Genomic DNA, 11707 nt, shown 5'->3' with positions numbered 1-11707 from the left:
CTCATTATTTTTATTTTATTCCATTTCTCACATGCCTCATTCATTCTTTTTCTCCTTCATTCCTGTATATTCTCTCTCTCTCTCTCTCTCTCTCTCTCTCTCTCTCTCTCTCTCCCTGTAGCATTTGCACGATTTGGATTTTGTATTTAAGGTTCTTATGTTTATAAAATGTCCTTTGAAAATAAATTAATGCTTTATTAATGACATTTTATGGATGAACACACACACACACACACACACATTGATTGCAGAAGGAAGTACAGACATACTGTTGCTGGAGAGTTGAGCAATAAAAGCACATTATATCCTGTTAACTACATTATCATCAGTGGATCAGTGCAAGCAACGCTGCTTGTGTAACTATGTACAGTTTTATTGATTGCTAAATGTTTATGAGGTGTTATGAACATTTATAACTCTGTAGATGTTCAGTACAGACTGTACTGCAACAGGCTCAGTGAGAAGTGCAAAATAACTCACTGTTCATCCCATTTATAGCTGAATGCAAATTACACTTCTGTCTGGCTGTGTCTTTGTCTTTCCAATACAGCTTTTTGACTTCCTCTAACCAGAGTGTGTATTAGATACTTTATTAGGTCTTCACTGCTCTCCTTAGTTTTTCATCATCATTTCAACACATTTCAAGTTAAAGCATGTGTAAGTCAATAATAAAGAAATGGTGCGGTCCATTATAGGGGGGATTGAGTAACAAAATTATATTTTGGTATTGGCAATGAAAGTTATTTTTGTGTGTGTGTTTTAAGAACATGCCCAACCTTTGTCTTTAATCTCCTATTACTGATCGGTGAAGTACAGGGAGGGTTAATGTGTTAATTCAGGAGTTCAGACCCCCTCAAGAACACCCTTTAGTCAAAAGTTCATGGGCTGTTCCACATCTTTATCCGCTCAGGTGACAGTATTTAATGAGAACAAAGGTGTAGAGATGCTCCTGAGGCTAATCTTAATCACATTAATGAGCAATAACATTGAACATTTTAGCCAAGTGTCTTCACAACATCAGGAGGTTTAGTTCATCTGGTTTGGCTTAATTAGTCAGTTGTTGTTAATCAGGTTTAGGTAATCTGGTTAAATTGATCATCATTATTTGATCTTTGGTTTTAGGTGATCCGGTTTAGTATTAGTTTGTATTATAATAACCACTGCAATTTAATCTGTTCTTTAAGTAGTTAAATTACCTACATGGCGTAAAAACTGGTGTTAATACTGAACACTAAATTTATTTATTTTTTAAACCATTTTTGTCCTAAAATAGCCAAATAAACGTCATTTGTGTACAGTCATGACTCACCTGTTATGACTTTAAAGGATTTTTTCTCCTTTGTATGTAAATAAAGGTCTGAATATGCGGGTTAAGCCAGGGAAGGGCCGCTTTCACTGCCTCACATTTTACTTCAAAGCTCTGAGGGAGTGCTGAGTGGGCGTGTCCTGAGCAGTGAAGATGTAACAAAGCATCCAGCGGTCATGTCCCGATCGGTAATGGTGAAACTGAGTGCTGAGTGGGCGTGTCCTTATTGGTAAGGGTGAAACTGAGTGCTGAGTGGGCATGTCCTGAGAGGTAAGGGTGAAACTGAGTGCTGATTGGGTGTGTCCTGAGCAGTGAAGCTGTAACAAAGCACTGAGTGGGCGTGTCCTGAGTGGTGAAGACTTACAAAGAACTGAGTGGGCGTGTCCTCATTTTCTATACGCTGTCTTGTGCTTTGAACTCATACAGTGTGACACTCAGGATTGGTGTTTTGAGCATATGATCTCTCCGGATTTGTGAAATGTCCACAAGCAGGTAGTAACAAAGCCGCGCTTTTATTCTCGTTTTTTTCTTCTTTGTAGCTGTTTCATTGAGTGATTCAGCACAGTGACATTACAGTCCCAGAGAATTAACATGCTGTAAAATATTTATTCTGCAGCTGCTTGTGACCAGAGATTTTTGTGGAGCAGGACAACATTAATAACGACATCAGACGAAATTGAGAGGCTATCACATGTGACTCCTGCTACAGGCTAAACTCTACTGAACAGATGAGAGTCGATGCATGAAGTTATCCAGCGTATAGTCCAGCAGCTACATCTGAGCCCATTTACACCTAATTGTGTTCACTTGTGTTCCAGGTTAATATAATTAACCAGGGCATACAGCTTTCAGAAACCACACAGATACCTGACACTAGCCCAAAAACTTTGTACAAGGGAGACACACATTATTTTTCTTTTCCTTAGGCTTTGTGTGGGGAATCTAGGTCACTGTGGTGTGCACACATCTCACGCTCATGTAGCACAGTGAAATCAGTTTAATGTGTTTTTAATCATTAAAAAAAATAACAAGTGTTTTCTAGACCTAGCTAGCTTGCATTAGCTTGCTGATAATAAATAACAAGCATCTCTCTTGGCTAAAACTAAATAGCTAACTAATAGTGCTGTAAACGTGCTGTAAAATATCAAAGCTAACTGACTAGTGCTAAACTAAAAACCAGTCAGTGGTGTGGCTAAAAAAAAAAAATCTAAATAGCTAGCTTGTTGGTAGCTAAGCATAATCGACAAAACAAATTACCAACAAGCTAGCTAGCACTCTATCAACACTGGAATCAGAAAAAAATTAATAAACACCTATTAAGGATTCAGTAATGAAACAGTTTGGCTAGCTAGCATATGTTTGCTAACTCACTAAACAGCCAGAACTTGCTAGTGGCTAACTGGTTAGCCTGCTAAGTGATGAATGAATTAAATACTTTAACTTTTTTTCCGTTGTGAATGCGTGTGTGTATTATGTGAAGCTAATCTGATATACTAAATGCTAATGAGAAGATTAGACAACAAGCTGCAGTAGTGCAAAGGTGTGATGTTCTGATTAACATTTGTGTTTAACAGCCCAGAGCAGGTGAGTTAATGACAGAGACAGAGCAGGTGAGTTAATAACAGAGACAGAGCAGGTGAATTAAACAGCCCAGAGTAGGTTTAAAGTTAATGCTGGAGATGTTCACGCTGGTCTTCAGGAGGTGTGTGTTTGCTCCATGGTCAGTTGTGATGGTCATTGCTGTGTCCATTGATTAGACCTGTTTCCCAGCGCTGGACTAACAGGTTCTTCTGTCGCTGTTCCTTTGCCTGTGGAGGGGGAAAAAAACCTCAGAGCCTCAGTGTGTATGTGTTGAATGTGTGTGTGTTGCTCAGTGGAGAATGTTTGTGTTTGCTAATTAGCTTTTTCACTTCTTTGTTTTTGATCACTTTGCTAGACTGATGTTTGGTCTGGGCAGACTTCTGCTAGATTAGAGCTAGGTTTGCTCAGACTTAAACAGTGCACTTTGTGTACTGTAAGTATATTTGTGTGTTTGTGGAAATCTGCTGTGTTTAACATTATTAACTGTGACAGTTTTAAGAAGCGTGACTTGATAAACCGCAAATCGCTAAATGGAAATGAATGTTTAATGAATGAATGGCTCAGCTCCCTGCTGAAAATTAAAAAAAAAAACAACGGCAGAAACCATCTCAGAAATTCTAAAGGTTTCCACTACAAATACCATTACAAACCATCAGCTAACCATTCAAAGCATTACCCTAACCATTGTTTTCCTTCATGGTATCCACTAGACATAACATGCCACCAATAAAAGGCAACCCACAGAGATCATTACAGTTTCCATTAAAACCAGTATAATTCCCATTATAACCATTACATATTCTATGAGGGTTTTTATTGTTTTTTTTTGTTGTTGTTTTGTTTCAGCAGGGCTAGCTGCCGTAGTATATTAGCTAAAAAAAAACTAAATAAGGTACAAAATACTACTTACCAAGTGTTAAATTCGTATCATCTAGTCAGTGTTACTAACGTACTAATCACTAACCAGCTAAGTGGCAAGATTTGAAGAAATTTCTTTAGTCCTTTAAATGGGTAGCAGCAAATCCTGCTCTCTGATTGTGGCTAGTTTCTGTAACTGATCACACACACACACACAGTTGCGTACCTCAGGGTGTGTTTTGTGTCCGTTCTGTAGTGAAGGAGGCGGCCATCTTAGATCCAACTTCCCAAACGACAAACTCACTGGAAAAACACACACACTGCTTACTGATGCTGTTTCTGGGAACTTTAAGCTGTGTTTAATGTTTAAACACAGAGTCTTGATATTAGATGTAAAAGAGATTTCTGTTAAAGTCTCTCAGGTGTTTCTCCTCAGAGTGAACTCTATATTAATCTCACATACGTAAAAAAATAAATAAGTCTCTCTGTTATTCACACTTTTTAGATTGCTTTCAAAATAACATCCACGTCACTGGCAGGTAAAAGCAGTACAACACAGAACCGTTCTTTGCTCTGGGTAGATCTATATACATTGTGTTCATTCGTTTTTTCTTGTTTTTTCCCCCAAATGAAAATAAATGCAAATGAGATTCAAAACAAGTTTTGTCTTTAAAACAAGACTCAAACTGAGGTTAAAATTTCACCAATTCAAATAGTTTTCTGCAAAAAAAAATCACAAAAAACTCCGCAAGTTGCATCGCAAATTTTCATAAAAAAAGGCCATGAAATCGTGTATGGACTGAATAACGTCTGGTGTTGAACGAGCCGTATGTGTATCAGTGAGCAGGTTACAGCTCAGCATTAGAGCCTGATGTGCTGCTCTTATGGATCAGTACAGGCTTTTTATAAATAATAATAAGATGACTGTAAAGGATGCCGGATTATTACTGATCCTCAGTTGTGGCTCATTTTTGAGTCACAAATATTTCTCCTAAAATCTCTCAGGAGAGCGAAAAGGAGACAAAAAGAGTCTTGAGATTTTCCTTTAACTCTGCACCATCTGCAAAATTACTGAGTATCATGTAAACAGTATTTCTGTTCGCTGGTTAGTTACTGAGTCACAGAAATTATTTATCACTGTAAACTTCAACTGATTTCTGAGCAAAAGAGAGCTGAAATCTCAGGTCTTGATAAAATACATTATTAACATACTAATATCATGTTACAACTAAAATAATTATTTGGAATATCCAACACTCCTATCCTAGTGCATCCTAGAATATCCTAGTGCACTTCTCTTATACTCAAGTACACTTACACATACGAGCATAGAAAATTCACTAGTGTACATTTCTACTTAACCTCTTAAAGTTCCTGTAAAACCAGCCTAAAACGCCTACCCAAGGCATATGCAAAGTAACACTGATGCAAAGACACTCTGAAGGTTTTTCCCCAGAAGTCAGAATCACTGTAAGTGCTACTGGTATTGAGTAAGAGAAGTTTGAACCCACTGAGATAGAAGGGTTTGTGTGTGTGTGTGTGTGTGTGTGTGTGTGTGCCTGATTTATTTATTTACTTATTTACTTATTTATTTGCATACACATGCCTGCAGATGACTACAGCTGGGAGATATTAGCTGGAAAACACAATTGGACCACAGCATGAAGCCTTTCCAAGTCCAAGTTCAAATTTGATAACAATACCAAAGAAAATTTATATTTTACACATGTTTTTCTAAAGGCATGTCCATGCGTTTTACCAAAATCACCTTTTGGAGACTCCAAAGGGCCCTTGGTAACCATGGACACATACCTAGGATAAAAAAGCTACTACTCTAGATTTTTCTTATAATTTTGAGCATTAATGAAAGGTGACACTAAGAGCTATCATATCACATATCTACAAAATGTATATTTATATGTATATTCATAATTGAAACCTTTGCGTGTTTTTATGCGCTTTTTCGCCACTGATTATGCGCAGAACAATACTCAGATGTGAGAGTATATCAAAAGCATTTCTACAAATATATATTAATACACATGTAGGCAAATTTGATCATATATCTGAATGAACTCTGGAATTATTTCTGAGAACAAAGTGTGTGAGTTTGAATAAGATTAGAGAGGAGGTGTGTGTGTGTGTGTGTGTGTGTGTGTGTGTGTCTCACTTTTGGTTGCTGCAGTCGGATTTTCTCGTCTTCCAGTTGGCGTTTTGCTCGATCCTGTTCCTCCTGCAATCAGCGCTTCTCCTGCACACACACACACACACACACAATTATCACAATTGCTAGTTCATATGCAGTTCATTTTGTTACGTTTTGTGGATTGTTCTGTTCTGAACGTTAGAGGTTCTCAATAAAGTTTAATCCAGGAGGTAGCTCACAGACTGCTAGCTAATTGGCTAATTAGCAATTAGCATGCTCCATATTCTCTCTCTCTCTCTCTCTCACACACACAAATCCCATGTGACCTCCAGCACTATGTTCCAGAAAACAAAGCTTTATCTTTACACTTTTTCATTATACATACTTTGAGATAAACTTGTTAGCATGATGCTAAACTATAGAAGGCTATAAGCTTTCATTATTTGTTAGCTACAGTAGCTTTAGCTAATGCATCGTAGCTTAAGCTAATTCACTGCATTTGTATTCGAGTCCACTCAGTGTGTAAAAGGACTGAGTGGACTCAATTTAAATCTGACTGACCTCCACAACTCATTAAACCCTTATTTACAGTAAGATAAAGTGAATGCAGAGTCAGCCACACACACACACACACACACACACACACACACACCCTCAAAAGAGCTCTCTATTGGACTGTACAGTGCACTACCTAGGGAGTAAAAGGCATTATACACTACAGAGTATATAATCTCACTTCTAGGGTGTAATGCACTTGTATATGACTCCACATAAGAGATGTAGTGCCCTTCACACCCTGTGTACCCTACATAGTGTCTACACTAGGGCTGCAACTAACGATTATTTTCATAATCGATTAGTTGGCCGGTTATTTTTTTCCCGATTAATCAGATTGGGACAAACTTTCGGTACCATTTTTTCGTTTATTTAAAATATAATCTACAAACTGAGTGTTACAAATATAAACTTAAAACTAAAAACTTTACACAACTGTATGTCCAATTATATAAGACTGAAAAGAACCCAATACAGACACTAGAATATGTATTATTCATTTATGTCATATATCAAGGAGGTAACTGTGGGCTTCCTTTCCCAGCAGCCACTGCACCATATTACATCATTGTCACATGACCACCTGCACCTGTATCGCGTTTTTTGTTTAACGAGCACTCATATATGTAGCCACTGTTTGCACTGCTTCCTCGTCTTACCTATTGTCTATCCATGCTTGTGTCCACGAGTCGATGTTTAGTTTTGCCACAGTATTTTTCCTTGTGTTATCGTGTCTTTGTTTTTTGTCTGTTTGTTTATTAAATGTTTTAAATCTGCGATTGCTTCCGTCATACATCTTTGTAACGTGACAATTTAGGACAATTTAGGTGGTTTAAGTCTGTGATTTTTTGCATCTATAAAAAGTAATGCATAAATACTTATAAATATAATGTAAACTTTATAATAAAAACTCCCTTTCACTACACCTTATGGTTTCTGTTACTCACTGCTTTTAGGAATATTATTTTACTTTGGATCATAGTGTTTTAATTAGACGTTACAGATCTTCCGTTCGCTCCCACTGCGAGTAAGTAGCAACACGGCCTCGTTACTAATAGATCACTTCCGTTATAATAAACGACAGAAGTTACACTGCAAGCGCACAAATACAGCATATAATGACAAACTTAAATTAAACTAAACCTCTTAAGCAACTTGCACCAGTTTCCCCAAGCCCTTGCACACAGTGGAGCATTTTGGATACAAACATAAGTTTGTGCTCATGCATCATTGCCATGCTTCCGTGCTACTGAAACCCTGCTTTATAAAGCTTGAGCTTCTCCGCAGTGTTTAATATAAAATGCACCCCTGCCTTAGAGGACTTGGAGGTTGCACACTTTCTTCCTCAGTCACTTGATGATTTCGCCTCTGTCTGATGTCTGATGGTGACTGAGGTCATGTTGGAAATAAAAGGTGACGTTGACATAAACAGTAAACTGAAGAAAGTGTTTGTCTGTGACTTTGGGTATCTGCTAAAGCTAGCGGCATCATATTACATGCGTATGACGTTATGCACCACTGACTGGGAAGCGGCTTATACTTTGGGTTAGTAAAAAACTAATGTGTTCCATTTGAGACGATATTACCTTTCTAAAATTCATACACTAGACCAGTGGTTCTCAACCTTTTGTGAGCTCTGGACCCCGAGCATAATTCAAACAATCCACAAGGACCCCCTCACTCCACAACAATTATAGGCTATATAAGTCATTTCTATATATGTTTCTTTATTTGATTAATATTTAACATTAATAATATTAACATTGGACATTTAAAATTGAATCAAAAAATTTCAGGATTTTATTTTTTACATTTTATTGTTGGTGTGACATTTAATTTGACTCTCTGAATGATCTTTTGTTTATTTTATCCATCAATGCGATACGTGAACTTCTCTACTACTCATTAGTTTTTGCAAATTATCATTTGATTTGTAAATAAATTTAAAATAAAATCCATCAATGAACGATCGTGATATTTGTGAATGCACGCAAATAACCAAATCAGTTCATTTTAAAACATCTCATTTGAATATATTTTGATCAATTTAACAATAAAATATATACAATATTATTTAAACATTTTTAAAACTTTCCCACTGACCCCCTGCAATTACACCACTGACCTCTAGAGATCCGCGGACCCCCAGATGAGAAACACTGCAGTAGACGATAGAGTTTTAATATTTACTCTCTGAAGCGTGTTTTTGGAACAGAAGTAACGTAATGAGTAAATGTACCATGCGCAGACCAACTAATTGATAAAGAGATTCATTGACAACGATTTACATAATTGATTATTATCAATTTTATCGATTAGTTGTTGCACCTCTAGTCTACACACACACACACACACACACACACACACACACACACACGTGTAGCCTACCTGGTGTGGTGTTCAGGTGTTGTCCTGGTGTGTTTGCTTGGCTGTGTGTTGGTGTGATTCTGCTCAGTGACACTGTGACCTTTGACCTGTTGCCATAGAGAATCGTCCTTTGTTTGTGCAGTTCTTCCTCTCGCTTTTTTGCTTCCTGAATGTCCTTATGCACATCCGGGATGAGAGACAGTGATGATCTCAACTTGAAGAATGGGTTCTCCTTCAGCTCTTTGTCGTTAGCTGTCTGGTTTTGGACTTGTGAGTTGTAATGAAGATTCTCAGGTGCAGATCTGACGCTTTCTGAGTCCGTCACAGTCACAGGTTTGTAAACCTGCCTGTTTGTGTGTGAAATCACTGTAGGCTTGTTCTCAATGATTATCACCTGCTGATCCACAGCCTCCGAGAACCCTGGACCAGATAGTTTTGGGTTCTGAACCTGCAGGCTCCTTGTTGGTTCCTTAGAAAATCCTGACATCTTGTTATCCTGATTTCTTCTGATCTGGAGATCTTTGGGTTCCTGGATGGCTTTTATTCCAGAATTTTGGTTCTGGAAAAAGACATCTAGACTTCTCCTCCGTTCTTTAAAAGATCCAGAAACCTCACTGTCCTGATCTCTGGAGATCGGAAGATAGTTATTCTCCTGGTAGGATTCAAACAGGAGTTTCTTCTCCTTCAGAGATGGGAAGAGTTGAGGAGAAGAATCCAGCTCCAAGTGCCTTCTGTGTTCCTTAGATGAGCAGTCCTGATTTCCACCATTGGTGATCTTGCAGGATGAAACGTAGGATTTTCCCTCGTTCCTCGGCTCCTGGACAGATTTGAATGTCTCATGATCATGATTTCTCGAGGTCTGCAGAACTTTGGGTGAAGTCTCAATGGGCTGAAATGGGGAATGGTTCTGGAAGAGCATCTCCACACTGTTTCTGGGTTCCTGAGTTCCGTCACTGGAGATTTGGAGATCTTTGGATTCCTGGAAGGCTTCAAAGAGACGTTTTTTCTGCTGCAGTTGTCTCACGGTACCTTTGTCATAAAAACCAGGCAGCCTCCCGAGCTTGACCAGCACCTTCTCTCTTTCAGCTTCAGTGTGGATCTCACGCTGCATCTTCTTTCCAGCGAACTGGCGCTCCTTACCATGATCTTTCACTGATTTCTCTGTGAGATCTTGGGAGAGGATGGACATTCTGAGAGGGATATCGATGAACTCCTTGGTTTCATCCAAGCCTCGTGAGCGGCGAAGGCTCTGCTCTCGTTGGAAGGCGAGGCGTATCTCCCTCTCGATTGGCGTCTCGTTATCTGACATGCTGTTCGGAGAGAAATCAGCAGACACTCCGCTGTCACTTTGACTATCATCATATTGATCCAAGTCCATGTTTCTTCTCTGTTCTCTCCTCAGATCATTAGCGTGTCTCTGTGTGTCTTGTCTGATTTCGATTCTGTCTCGTCCTCTCTCTCTTCACTCTCTTTCTCTGCCTGCCTCCACCCTGCTGCCTCTATTATCAAATGCTCACTGACCATAAAAGACTTATAGCTCGGGTTTCTAGGATCTCCATTGGCTATCTCATTGGCAACAGTTTCTAAGGGAGGAGTTGATTTGCACACCTGTTGCATTTCCTGCTTCTGAGCCGGATCAGGAGTCTCAAGCGCCCCCTGCTGCTCACCTCTGCTGTTTATCCTCCTCTCATTCTGATCTTCTGACAGGAACATGATTGAGTCCTCAAGAGATTCAGTTTCTTGGTGCAGTGATGATTGATGTGTTTGATGTTTGCAACCCCGTCCACTATCTGTTTTAGCAGTCAAACAAAAAGCTTTGCTGTTATGATAAGTGTATAATTGACCCCCTATTCTTCAATAGATTCGTCAGATAATTCATGTATAAGCTCTGATTGGTCTGTTTGTGACACGTCATGTCCATCACTCCACACCTCCTTTATTTTCAAACTCCACCATTTCGGGGCACTTGTGAAGTTCTATCATGTCATCCGTGTCGGACGCCATGATGCTGCTGAATCAGGAAGCGTTTTTTGTTTTTTTGTTTTTTTGTTTTTTTAAAGTTAAAAGTAATACTTGAGAATTTTTTTTTATTTTACAATGTGCACAATTTCAGATACTGAGTGATGATACTGGGTCATTATTATCCTGAATTGAAGTATTGGATTATAGTGAAGTCAGATTTGAGATTTTCCAATCTAATCCAGACTTTCAGTTAATAATAATTAACGGTTTAAATGACCATTTAGACAAAAATGGAGATGAAAAAGAAGTCATGTGTTTTGACCTGTATGTACAGCAGGAGCGCTTGTAAATCGACAACATGGTGAAATAAAGACATGAATACGTCAAATACACGACACGGACATGTCTACACAGAGCTAACCTGAGAACATTAGCATGACCCTGTATTATTAGTGAGCAACAAAGCAGCAGGTGATTTATTTTCTACGCATATGTGCGACACAGAGAAACAATTTTTGGCAATATGCAACATTTAAACAGATAAATTCTCAGTTGTACACAAATCAGCCGTGATACTGTAAAGAAGTGACGATTGAATGCTAAAATGCTGTGCACAATTTCCCCCAAAAAATGTGGATGAAGAGTAAATCTGTATTATGGAAACTGTTTTTAAATCAAGTTTGGAAAAGTTGTCAGAAGCTCGGTGACGGTGACGTTGAAGTCGAGCGACTGTTGTGTAGTTTATAGCATACTGTTAGTTTTTATTTCTGCCAAATGTATTTAGGTTTCAAACTTCATACAAGTTGTGTTCATTTGTGAAAATTATCTTGATGAACAAAACATGTTAGTATTGTAAACTTTTGTTGATCACAGAGGTTTTTTTTGTTGTTGTTGTTTGTTTTTTGCAATCCAAAAGTCTATTGGAAAATCCT

The 11707-nt window shown here is 38.4% G+C and overlaps 1 protein-coding gene across 1 annotated transcript; it reads right to left on the bottom strand.

Annotated features, from left to right (window-relative positions):
• Window positions 1–1782: 1782 nt before the first annotated feature.
• misp3 (MISP family member 3) lies at window positions 1783–10458 on the bottom strand. The gene is made up of 4 exons (XM_053637452.1): window positions 8835–10458; window positions 5916–5996; window positions 3972–4048; window positions 1783–3114 (listed from the first exon to the last, which is right to left on the bottom strand). Exons 1-4 carry the CDS (start codon window positions 10189–10191, stop codon window positions 3028–3030), a joined length of 1602 nt encoding a protein of 533 aa, XP_053493427.1. The 5' UTR covers window positions 10192–10458; the 3' UTR covers window positions 1783–3027.
• Window positions 10459–11707: the final 1249 nt, after the last annotated feature.

This window comes from Ictalurus furcatus, chromosome 12 (genome assembly GCF_023375685.1).
Source record: "Ictalurus furcatus strain D&B chromosome 12, Billie_1.0, whole genome shotgun sequence".
NCBI classification, from domain to species: domain Eukaryota; kingdom Metazoa; phylum Chordata; class Actinopteri; order Siluriformes; family Ictaluridae; genus Ictalurus; species Ictalurus furcatus.
This window is presented reverse-complemented; position numbering and strand designations above follow the sequence as displayed.